This window comes from Monodon monoceros, unplaced genomic scaffold (genome assembly GCF_005190385.1).
Source record: "Monodon monoceros isolate NGI ecotype Baffin Bay Population unplaced genomic scaffold, NGI_Narwhal_1 Super_Scaffold_17, whole genome shotgun sequence".
Taxonomy (NCBI): domain Eukaryota; kingdom Metazoa; phylum Chordata; class Mammalia; order Artiodactyla; family Monodontidae; genus Monodon; species Monodon monoceros.
In genome coordinates, this window is record NW_021703773.1 from 7,422,542 (window position 1) to 7,435,464 (window position 12,923).

The window sequence follows — 12,923 nt, forward strand, 5'->3', positions numbered from 1 at the left end:
TTGTCACTAGTGCTTAAGCCCCCAAAGAGAGGGCTTATATTATGGACAAGGCCCATGGTTAGGAAGAATAAATTAAACCTCCTCGGTTGGGTTCCTGGAGTGGTATTGAACAGAAATCCAGACTTTGGTCTTAAAGTTTAGTATCTCAGCTGGGAACTCTGGCTACCCATCTTATTAGCTCTATGATCTTGGATAAGAAGGTTGACTTCCTTGAGACTGTTACATCATGTAAAACTGTGATGATATAATACTAATCCACAGAGCTCTGATGGTTATATGTGAAAGCACATGAAGTAGTGCCTGAAACATAGTGGCTTTCAAAAGTCATTGATTTTCCTCTGATGTAGAAAATGATGGCCAATGAAATTTGCCTAAGAAATAGAGTTTGGTACAAAGAAATGGGGATGCACTGGGCCAAATTTCAGCAGAGACGCTTAAAGCAATTAATTAAATGATCCTTACAGGATCAAACAAGTTAATAAAGCTTCTAAAATGCAGTAGCCTACAACTTAGATTGCTGTAGTCCACCACTGAATGTCTAAATATTATTCTGCTAACTCTGCCTCCATTTACCAAGAGGTACTGTGATGTCATGTTCTTTAAGGCTTTCCAAAGTGATCGTAAACTTTGTTAAGCATTAGAAAAGGAACTGGAGAGTAAAGAAGATTATGTTTATTAGCTCATTTTCTATTTTTTTAAATTAATTCATTTTTGGCTGTGTTGGGTCTTTGTTGCTGCGCGCGGGCTTTCTCTAGTTGTGGTGAGCAGGGGCTACTCTTCGTTGCGGTGCACGGACGTCTCATTGCGGTGGCTTCTCTTGTTGCGGAGCATGGGCTCTAGGTGTGCAGGCTTCAGTAGTTGTGGCTCGTGGGCTCTAGAGCACAGGCTCAGTAGTTGTGGTGCACGGGCTTAGTTGCTCCGCAGCATGTGGGATCTTCCCAGACCAGGGCTCGAACCTGTGTCCCCTGCATTGGCAGGCAGATTCTTAACCACTGCGCCACCAGGGCAGCCCCTATTAGCTCATTTTCTTTCCATGCACTTCAAGGGTTTATTAAGCAAGGAGCAAAGGTGCCAGGATGTGTCAACCTTATCACATTCCTTTCACACAAATATCCTGTAATAGCTGAAATTGATCCTCAATATCTGGGTGCCTTAGATAGTAAAAACCTTTTAAACCTGGAATTCTTTTGTTGACCTGTTGACAGGTATTTAGGGCAATTTTCATCAGAGGCATCTTTATGTCCTGCCTTTTCACTCTTCCTTCTGAAGTGCAGCTCTTCTTAGATTTTCTTTTTTGTTTTTATTTTAAAACTCCCATACAATTTGTATTTTACTTTGAAATAAATTTGTCTTAAATATGCCATGACTGTTCAAGAAAGAGACTCTAAAAATATCTTGCCTGAGGTTTCTGGATATACCTTCCCTGTCAGAACTATGTTAGCACATAATGCTAACTGGCAATAACAAATGCAAATATGGTAAAAACATGTCAGTTAAGACAGCTATCAGTTTTGAGACACGCTTCTTTGGAAAGCCATCCGCACTTTAGAGAAAACTATTTGGGGAATTAGCCACACTCATTTTGCATAAACAGTGAACTGCAGTGAGAAAGGAGGGAAGTGATAATGCTTGTAGGCTACAAGTTTTTGTTTGTTTGTTTGTTTGTTTTGCTGTACGTGGGCCTCTCCCGTTGCGGAGCACAGGCTCCGGAAATGCAGGCTCAGCGGCCATGGCTCATGGGCCCAGCCGCTTCGCGGCATGTGGGATCTTCCCAGACCGGGGCACGAACCCGTGTCCCCTGCATGGGCAGGCGGACTCTCAACCACTGCGCCACCAGGGAAGCCCAAGGCTACAAGTTTTGAGAAAAAACCGCACCTGAAATTGAGTTGTACGGATACAAAATGCATTAAACCTTCTGCTGAGCTTATATATTATTTATATATGTATACGTGAATATGTATGTGTGTGTATGTATGTATATGTATATATACACATACACGTTCTAAGGTGAGTGATCCAGTATGTGTGTTTTTCTAAACTAGCCAGGGATTACCTTGGAATTGCTAAACAATGCGTTACCAGCTCCCCTGATTCTCCCCCTCAGCTACTCTCTCCCTCTACCCTCAAATAACCATTCAGGAGGGAATGTCATTGTCTACTTGATAAACTCAAGTCCAGAGCCATGGAGTCATTCAGTGGTTTAGGGCCAATCAAAGCCATGGCATTTCAGGTATCTTTTTGCAAAAGTTCCCAAGTGAATTCTCCTCTGACTCCCATTCTAACCCTGCCCTTCAGTTATATGACCTTGGAGGAAGTCCTATCCCTTTTTGCACTGCTATGTCCTTACTGTGTAGAATGAGATTATTATCTACTCTGTCTTATATTATTGTATTGATGAAATCTAGGCTCAATGGAAATGAGGATGTGTAGAAACCCTGATCCTGGAGGGTAAGAGAAATTGTAAGACAATCAGGAACCAAGGCCTTGAAAATGAAATAACACAGATTGGGCAACTGACTTCTGAACAACTAGTCAGAACTGGCAGAAAAGCAGCCCACTGGTGACCTTGTGTCTTCTTAGGGTATGTGTCTCAGTTCAATAATAAATCTCAGCTGATATTCCATGTCTGCCATGAACTGTTAGATTGATTGTAGTTTTGTGTGTAAAAAGCCCTGGACAAATTCCTTCCGCAAAGGTCCCTCCACAGAGCCTATGCTCTGATGGGTTGCGTTTCCCTGCCCCAGTGGGCAGCTCAGTTCCATCCTCAGCCTGAGAAAAAGTTAATTTTCCCTTATCAGTAATGAGGATTGAAAGAGTGAGTGCCTTTCGAAGCTCTTTCATGCTATATGTATAGCCCAACTGAGACAGGTATACAATCCTTAACGCCCTTTAGAAACGGGGTCGGATGACCTGTAGACGAAGGACTCACCTCAAGGATTGACGTCTGCACTTGGAGGATCTGTTCATGGCCTTTGAGCTGCCGGATGCAGATTTTGCAGGACAGCTGGGTGGTGGTGGGCGTGTAGCGTTCCAGGGAGAAGGCACAGTGCAGGGGCTGCCGGTTACCGCACCACACGCGGGAGAATGGGACTTCCTGCGGGGGAGACGGGGGAGAGAAGAGGGCAATGGTGTGCAGAGCCCGGCTGAAGTGAGCAGAGAGCAGGAGGGACCTAATCACAGTAATTAGGATGATGACGATGGCGGTGATGGCAGGAGAGGTAATTGCCTAAGCGACTCCGGTGGAATTGTAGAAATAATGTTCCAGCATATGCCGAGCAGCACAAAAGTAATTAACGTCAATTCCAACGGATAACATTTGAATTCCAAAACCACACTGCAAGAGCTCAGCTTTCACTTGGTGACTCACACAGTTAGAAAGAATACCATCAAAAGTTAATCGTCGTGTCTTTCCATGACAGAAATATTCTAAAAGACTCCTATGGGTAGATTCCTAGGATTAGATGCCTACTCCATCCTTCTACCTAAGCCCGGGGTAGGATGACATCTTCTCACTTAAATGAAAATTATGCTGAAGAACTGACTGGCCAGAACTTATGCCCATACCACAAACAAATGCCAAATTGTATAAACATAATGTTGCTAATGTATCCAGCATAAAAATTATACCTACTGCAGAATCATACACACACATACACACACACCCGAGAGAGACACACACAAACACAACAGGCTACCCCAGAACGGTCTAGTTTGCCAACTCCTCATTCATTCAATTCATCCATTCTACAGTTACGTGTACAATGCCTACTAACAGCCAGACACTGTACTAGATAAACAAGAAAAGAACAGTATGAATTGAGGTCTGGTCCCCACTTTCAAGGGACTTACAGACAATTGAGTGGCAAAAGCAATTTTCACTAAATGAGGGGGGAAATTGTAAAATCTATACACATCTCCCTTTTCCCCATGACCAGCTGGTGCTTGCCACCAATTGGCTCAGGCACGTGGCTTTACACTAAAGCGAAGTAGAGGTCAGTCACTGATAATCTTCCATGTACTAAAATGTCTTTCATTCCTACTCAGATCAGGCTGTGGTCCTTGGCAATGACCTCATATTTCCAGCCTATAGTAATCTTCATTCTCCCTTCTTTCTCTTTTCCGCATCCCATTCATTTGCTCTTTCACCTGTTGCTACAAATACAATTTTCCCCAATACTGATGCTGAAAGGCAGCAAAAGATGTATCAAGTCTAGAAGTCTGAGTCTCTGAAGTGTGACTGGCGATGGGCTCAGCAGGTGTCTTAAGCCCAAAGGCCATGATTAGAATTCAGTCTACCCACTTTGAGGAACTATGAGTTACCTAGTTATCCCTGAGCTCCAATCTGTACACTTGTTGGTTTCCTCATTTTCTCTATAGGAAGTCTCACAGACCCTGATTTTGGTACTTGCTGGGGGCGGGTGGGGGGGGGGACCAGCAGGGAGGGACGGAGTTTAGATTGTTGCAGACTTGAGTACAAGAGAGCCAGCTTTAGGGATTATGAAGGAACGAACTCACGCATTAAACCCTACCACACATCCCAGCAAGGGATGTAAGGGTGTCGTGTTTTGGTTTTGTTTGTTCTGAAACCTGAACCAAGGGAAAGGCAGTGGATCTTTGTCTCAAGAAGTAGAGACAGGGACTCAGAGAAGGTCTATATGTTGACACTGCAGACTTTCATCGACTTTATCCCCGTGCAGAATGTGCGCTGTTAGGAGGCAACTCTCTCTCCACCATCCTCAGTTCTCCCCTACATGGCAGGGGCTGGAAGCCTGAAAACTACATTTCACAGCTCTCTCCAGCAGGGGGTTCACATTTCCATTCTGCCAGTGAGAAGTACTTGTTTTAAACTTGGAAGGAAGAGGAGGGAGCAGAAGCCTCTTCCTCGCTGCTCCTCTGACAGCAGCGAGCAAACCCAAAGGGTTCAGCTGACAGCACATGTGAGGTTTGCAGGGGCTTCTGAGAGCCATCTGCTTCAGGGGTGTTGTGTTTTCCTGAAATCACCAAACTTGCTGGTTTCCTTATATCACTAGTGGCTTTCTCTGACCTTGGCTCTCCTAGGCTTTCCAAAGGCTTTATAAGCACATAAATCCTTTGATTACATTTCCCCTTGATTGAAATATCTTTTCTTGACCCAAACCATTCTCTAATGAAACACCAGTGGCTTAGAAGAAGTTCTCTTAGAAACTAAGATGAGCTGGGCAGCGCTGGAAGGTTCACTAGTGGGTTCCACAGAGAGGCTCTCATCCAGGGGCAACTCTGGGAGAAGCATGAAGCTGATGGTCACTAAGGAAGCATGTGGCTGTAGCACAGCTTGCTCACGCCTCCAGCAAGACAGCACAGGTCCAGCCCACTTTCTTCCTAAACTGAGAGTTTTTCTTATGAGCTCTTCCCTCTCTCTCCTAGCAGCAGAAGGCACTTCGGATCGGTGTGGCCTCCCAGCAGCCTTTAGAGGAAGTCATTCCCTAAAACACTCAAAAATGCCTTTTCACCTGCCTCCAGTCCTATAGCAGATAAAACAGTAATAATACGTATTTACAAGGTCTGCCGTTTCTCCTCATTGTGTAATCCGACACTTTCCACGCTCCTCCGTGGTTTAGGAAACCACGGGTAACTCTCACTTCGTATCTCAGCCTCCAGCTCTTGTGTCTCTGTCTCCTGAACTCTTCAAAACCCCATCTGCTCACATACGCCCAACTGCCATTTCTCTGTGGAGAACTCCAACAGCTACATCTCTGGTTTTTATTTCATTATCATCCATCACTGACATTATACCCCTAATCAATTATAAACATACCCCAAATCAACCAACAATTTTAGCTGGCCTTTCCCTTCTCAGACAGGTCTACCTTTTGAAAACGGATTATCACCATCTCTCTCTCATCGTCATTCTCCTCCAATTTTTCTATCTCCACACGTAATCTTCTCTGATGTCATCATAGCTAACTGGGAGTAAAGTGTTCAGCAAACTTCCTATCTTCAGTCGCTACTACACGGGTTAATGAGGGGGTTGAGGCTTGACTGGGGAGGAAACAGAAAGCAGTTGATTGGTATTCTTTAGGGAAGAGCTTATGGTCTCTCTTTTACCTGTAATCATGAAGTGAGGGGGAGGGGCACTGATGTGACCACATCACCTGGGAACTCTGCTTTCATTACATGATTCCTCCGCTTGGGGGACCAGAATGGCCCCAGGATGCCTGCGTGATAAACACAGCCCCCTGGGACTTCCCTGGTGGCCCAGTGGTTAGGACTCCGTGGTTCTGCTGCAGGGGGAACTAAGATCCCCCATGCTGTGCGGCCAACAAAACAAAACAAACACAGTCCCTTGCCTGGCCTTCAAGGGCTTCTTCCATCCTCGATCACCTCATCCTGACTCTCTCCAGTCTCAGTGTACAAGCCCTCAAGCTCACTCCCTTCCCCAAGCCAGCACATTTTGATAGAGTTACTCTGCACCATCCCCTTCAACGAAAGTAACTATAACAGAGGGCTCTACGGTTCATAGGTGTTTTTGCCTAACTAAGCTAACTAAGGAGGTTTTTGTTTTCTAAATCTGAAATTTGAGTCATTACAGTGTAATATCAATGTTTGCACTTCAGGGCTCTAGACAGAGCTGAATTCAAGGTCCAGATCTTAAACAAACCTACATTTCTTCTGCAGTAGCTTTGAATCCTAGGTAATGCTTACCTTCCTTAAAAAAAAAAAAAAAAAAGGCACTGACCACTTATTGAAAAGTATCTTCTGTGGTGTCACTTGCTAAATTTTGTATATTTTCTCCTGAGAACACTGGAAAAACCCACCACAGAGATAATGTTTTCTTGCAGAAAGACGTGAGAATCAGCAAACAAAAAAATTCTTCTCTTTTCTCTTTCCATTCTACGGCACACAATCAAAACATTTTAAAAATCTGATATTGAGACAGTGTCAAAAGAATATCTTTTAATTGTTGAGTAGCAGCTACCAGTAGTGCTCAAAAAAACACTGAAAAATAACAGAATTAGAAGCACTGTGATTAGTGTGTTTTCAGGGCAATCATCTTTGCTTTCATTTATTCCAAAAAAAAAAAAAAAAAGGCAAAACACCAAGCTGCTCACTGAACTGAGAGGAATTATGTGGAAAGTAATACAAAAGGACAAAGTGTAGCAAAGTTCTGGGTGTTTAAAGAATTCCGGAAATGTTTTCATTTTGAGTCCCATTATAATTAGTTTCCTAGCAGATGGGGACCATGTAAATCATATCCTAGCAGGAGACAGACACTGGGTTCTCCGAGATACGTAGCATGCTGTAAGACAGCTGCTTTTATCCTACAGAGGTGACAGCCTGGCTTGGTGTTTTGTAGGATTTAGACAATAAATTAATATTTTATCGCATACTGTTTACTACAGCTTCTTCACCCCACAGGCAGCAAGGAATAAAGGAAACGATGATGAAGTAGCTCTCAGGTCCCAGTAACCTACTGAGAGCAGAGTTGTTTCCCTCTAAAGGAGGATTGCTAAGTCTTCCAAGGGGACAATAGCATATCACTAACTGTGGTAGAGTCTTAAGAAAAGGGGGCATAATTAATTGCTTATTTTGGAAGGACTAGTGTTGTGGGCTTCATTTTTTTCTTTGAATCAAGGTTAGTGGGGGCTATGGTAACCAGATCTCCTAAGAACTCACATACCCTTCCCTTTCACCCATCATACCCGGTTTCACAAGCAATAAGGGTTGTAGCCTAGCATTTTATAAACTGTCGTCCTCCAGAATCGAAACCAACAAGATTTAAAATCTAGTTGGTCCTAATATGTAGGCTCTCATCACATAGCTCTGGACCCAGTCTTGAACTCACATCATTCTAAAAACATCTCTTGGTTGGTGTCTGATAGCACAACTATTCTATGCACTAGGTACCTCCCTGAGAAATTCCACCTTTCCCGGAAGAGGAAAGGAAGGTTTTTTTTTAGGAGAGTAAGCTTTGGGTACCAACTGGAATATGTCAATTCCCAGATTCCTGATTTGAAGTTAGAGAAAGGGAGAGAGGAACAAGAAGACAAGAATACCAGAGGTCTTCTACCCACTGACTTGGAAGATGACAGAAGATGACAGGGACATTTACCAGTTGAAGGAGAGACCTATAAATGATGTCAGGAGTAGTGAGGTTTTCTGTCTCCATGATAGTGCTCTGTGAGTCCTTATCCACTAAGCCTTAACAAAAAGCCATTCTCTATTATCCACACCGAGTTTGTCAGCGCACATGATGTTCTCCATGAAGTTCAAGCATTCTGAACACAAACCCTCCCCAGAGTGTTAGAATCTGATGCCTAGAGCAAACACAGCATGGCCATTAAGACAAGCACCACATGTAGGCGTACTGCTGGGCGTTCAGTGATCACAGGAGCAAAGAAATTGGTTCTAAGGGTGGTGAAGAGAAAGGAAGAATAGAGCAGAAAGCCATTTGTGGGGAAGAAAAATGAAGTGGAAATGAAAACTCAGCGGCAAGCCTCCTGGTGCAGAGAAAATTAAATTGTTTCTCAGCCTTCCAAGACTCTTTCAAATTATGCTCAATTACAGAAGGCAAACGCTTCTAGTTGTTCACAACCTCTATGTAATCCAAGCCATCCTGGCAGTAAAGCTGGTTGGGTTTTCTTGCTAGCCAGTGCCCTTTGCCTTTGGCCGGCCCTGTTGCATCCTCTGGGGTGGGCAGGCATTAACCTCCACCAAGCCTTTTCTACCTGAGGCTCTCTTTGGAATCCCTGGTGTTGGAATTGTTGTTTAAGTGCCACTGAGAGGTTATGGTTCTTTCATCTGACTTTTTTTTTTTTAATCTCCAAGCATTAAACTTAATAGTTACTTTGGACTGAGTCACTTGTACTAGATCCAGTGAAATGATGCCCTTAAATCAATAAAGATTAATACACAGAGGAATTTGCATGACTCAGGATTTGTTTTAATAATACCCTGAAGTTCAATTTGGACTAGAAACTTTGAATACTGCTTTCTGGGAAACAGAGACACCTAGGTCTAGAACATCATAAATAATACACTTATTCATAGAAAACCTATCTCCATAAAAAGAAATATGGTAAAGTTTTCAAAAAAATTGTACAGGGCCCTGAGAGAGATTCTTGTTGCTTTGAATGTGCTCAAGTTATACATAGAGGGGGCAATTCCCAAGGTAATGAGAAATCTGAAAAGTAAATATAAAAATATGGCCTTAACCAATTTGAAAATTCTGAAGTTTAGAAGTATAAGGTGTTGGTCGTACAACTTCTTTCTAACTCTCATGGCATGGCCAAGGTTTTTCTCTTTGAGATTTAGCTTATTTCCATCCTGACAAGCCGGTATATCTTGTGCATGGTTTTTAGAAAATGAATGCTGTAAAGGTGGAAAGGTTACAAAACCACAAGGCTCTGCAGGTTATGCTGATGGGAAGAACAGAGAAGTCTGAAAGCGTCCTATGAGTCCAGATCGATGTGAGTCTCCCAGAAGCTTACCCAGAGTGAGGGAAATGTCCTGTCACTTGAAGCACAGATGACTCTAGCTTAGGAAACGGTGGTAGACCAGCTGGCTGCTTCTCATGACAATACTTATCACTGGAAATTTTCATAGAATTCAGTGACAAGATCACAAGTTGATATCTTTTCATGCTAAGCAACTACTCGAAATCCCTACAAATGATCCAAGGAGACTCGTAAGTCATCCTGCAGTTTTTTTTAAAGTCTCTAATAATGAGGTGTGTGAACAATCATACATAAATATTTTTATAGTTATAAAAAGATTCTAAGAGGCATTGACATTGCTTTGTTTTTCAATTTGTGATTTCTTCTTCCCATCTTGCTCAATTCATCTGGCAGCAAGCACTTCATATATTCAGGACAGAATCTCTTGTTCCCATCTGGTTGGCCAGAGTTCTCTACAACTCAAAATTATCACCCTTAAAAGGTTTCTCCCTGACAATCCAGTTCATTTGTACTTGAACAGGATTAAAACTGTGTCTCATAATGAACTGATCTGAATCAAAACAAACCCACAAACACATCCTGCTCTAAGTTGTTACATGACCACCTTCAACCTATCCCGAGTGGCGATTTAAGCAGGAGAGAGGAGAAATGTCACATTACCTGACACACAAGCCCCTTTTCCCCCCACGTGTTAGAAACCCATGGATTTATGACAATAGGTTTCATCCCCTGGGTGTAGTCCAAACTGTTACATGTCTGTGACAGCTTTGAAATTAAATCCATAGTTTTAAAGGAGGAGGAAAGTCAAGAGTACCCTCACCAGGGCTTGTGATCTACTTGCTGGTTAAAGCAAAGCTATTTCTGTCAGAAACCCATTTGGCCAGTACCTGGCATGCAGTGAATGGTTTAATTCTCCAGAGGAATGGGGGGATATCAAGGACAGAGATCTGAAGACTAAAGGTATTCCCTTTGAAATGCAGCAACTTTGGTTCTTCCAGGAGTTGTCCGCCTTGATGCCTTTCATCTGAAACCACCTCCTAGAGGGCAAGAAAAAGAAAGAAGCACAACAATAAAGTACCCAATTTCCTCCACGTTTTCCTTCCACAGATACGTATACTCCCTCTCACGTGTCTCCCAGGAAGAGACAAACAGCATGATGAGCACACTCTACTTTTACACCCCACCCCCATCCTTGCAAGGTCAGGACAAAGGGGCTACATACAGGCTGCTGAGAAATGAGGATCCGGACACAAAGAAGCAATTGTTCTTCATTAATGTATTGTTGAGGCTTTTACACACACTGCGCCTGTCTTTAAAACTGGGAGACCTCCTTTGCCCCAAGCAAACTGTAATACTATTGAGCTTTCAGCACTGTGTGAATTTCATCCTGATATCGCCATAATCAAGGGATGTATTTGTACTTAACACATCATCATATTTCATGAGAAAGGGAGACGCAGCCCCTCCTCCGCTCTGGTTCCCTCGTTTGTCACTAACACAGGCATCACCCAATATTTATCCTTTAGCTCAAAATAAATGTTGCAAATGCATGTATCATGTTTATTTGTAGTAATGTTCACAGAAGTTATGCCAAAAGGCCAAGAAAAAATAAGTTGCCAAGTCAGTTTCAGCTCAGAAAAAAAAAGAAATCAAATCCTGAGATGAATACTCCTCTATCTTTCACTGACAAATCTTTATAATTATATCTCATACAAACACAGTTCACATACATTCTATTAAGCAAACCATTTAACTGGTTTCAAATTTGTGGCGTTTAGAATCATCTCCATAAGACAAGTGAAATAATAGAACAGATATGAGTGCTATAAAATGTCAGACTACTGTAGGGGGTGAGGTTTTCAGTGTTAGTGGAGATGAAAGATTTCCCTAAATCCCCATTTAAAAAAATCACCATTAACTGACTTATAATTTCCTTGCAGAGCTAGGATAAATAGGAAAACTGAAATCCTTTAATGATGTCCTATAATCTTCCCAGAGTTTCAAAAAGGTTGTAAGAAGCCAAGCAAATAGGTTTATAAATACAATAAAACTTACATTTCAATTATCAGGGAGTGAAAACAGCTTCAGAAGTTATCTTTCCCATCTCTTGTCTATGTATAGATTAACATTAATGAAAATGTTTCTAAGCGGCAGCTTTCCAGCTTTTATCCTTCATGTACACACAAACTGTTAACAGGCTACTAGTGTCTCTTCTCAGGACTAAACGATTCCATTCCAGTGTCATTTTCTCCAGCTCTTGGGGTGTGGAAGGGGTGTGTCTTGGGGCCCTGAGTCAGCACTGAACTTGCTGCGATGATGGAAGTGGTCCATACCTGTGCTTTCCAATATGGTGTCCACTAGCCAGAGTGGTTAGAGTGACTAAGGAACTAAGATTTTCATTTTAGTTAATTCAAATGTAGATACGCACACACGGTTGGCAATTACCGCACTGGACAGGGCGGTGCTAGATAATTCATTACCTTGTGGGTCTAAGCGTTGGACATAATAACACAGTGGTCAGTGTCTAGTGAGGGCTGCAAGCAGTGGAAGGAAAGAGGCAGGGCGGGAGGAAAGGGAATTAATGCCAGACGCTGACTTTAGGTCTTTACGGATCCTGGTCTGTTCCCTCTTTTGAGATTTAATGAGTGTCCAGTGGAGCAGTGCTTGAGCTGGGCACTGGGTGGACAGAAATGAAACGCCAAGGAGCTCACAGTCTAGAGAGAGGGTCAGAACAGCAAGCATATGAGTATAATATAGTATCTAACTATTACAAATATGTATATTCCCAAAGGTTAAGGCAAGACAGAGGGTGCCTAACCCAGATGGGCAGAAAGGCCAGGAAATGAATTGGGAAATTAATAGAGGAAGTGATATTTGAACTGAGCCTGGAAGTAAATATAGGGGCTACTCATGGGAAAAGGAGGGAGAGTGCATTCCAGACACTGAATGGGCTCTGCACAAAGGCACGGAGGCCAGACAGAGCTGGGATAGAAGGTTAGGGTGGAAAGTGTATGGCTGGAGGTGATGAATATTATAGGGCAGGGGCCAATCACGAATTCTCCCTTACCATGCTAGGGACTTGTATTTTTGTTTAGAGTAATGTTGTTCGGGTTTCAGGGAGTATGAGAATTTCCTGAGGGTTATATATACTCAAGAGGGCACTCATCTTGTAAACCAAAAATGGAAGCACAGGCTTCTAATCACATTTCTGCATGGTCTTGGGCAAGTCACTTAATCTTTAGGCTTCAGTTCTTTACTTGGGTTTATCCACAGCCAAGCAAAATCATTAGCATGGTAATATACTACCTGCTCTTTGCCATTCAAGGTTAGAAACAGGGACAAATAAGAAATTTGCTTATTCAAACCATATTAAAGCCATGGAATAACAACGGTGTTGACTTGTCAAAGTACATTTGACTGGGTAGGCTCTCTGAAGTGTATCCCTGTTCTTTAAATCTGACTTGCCTGAAAGTACAGAGAAATAAACCG

At 42.7% G+C, this 12,923-nt stretch overlaps 1 protein-coding gene across 1 annotated transcript in view; it reads right to left on the reverse strand.

Moving 5' to 3' along the window:
• The window catches only part of UNC5D (unc-5 netrin receptor D), a 606,988-nt gene that overhangs the window by 23,837 nt on the left and 570,228 nt on the right, over positions 1 to 12,923 (reverse strand). The window contains exons 14-15 of the mRNA XM_029226506.1: positions 10,322 to 10,471; positions 2,930 to 3,094 (exon numbers count right to left, since the gene is read on the reverse strand). Coding sequence (XP_029082339.1) covers positions 2,930 to 3,094; positions 10,322 to 10,471 — 315 coding nt within the window. The remainder of the gene's footprint in view (positions 1 to 2,929; positions 3,095 to 10,321; positions 10,472 to 12,923) is intronic.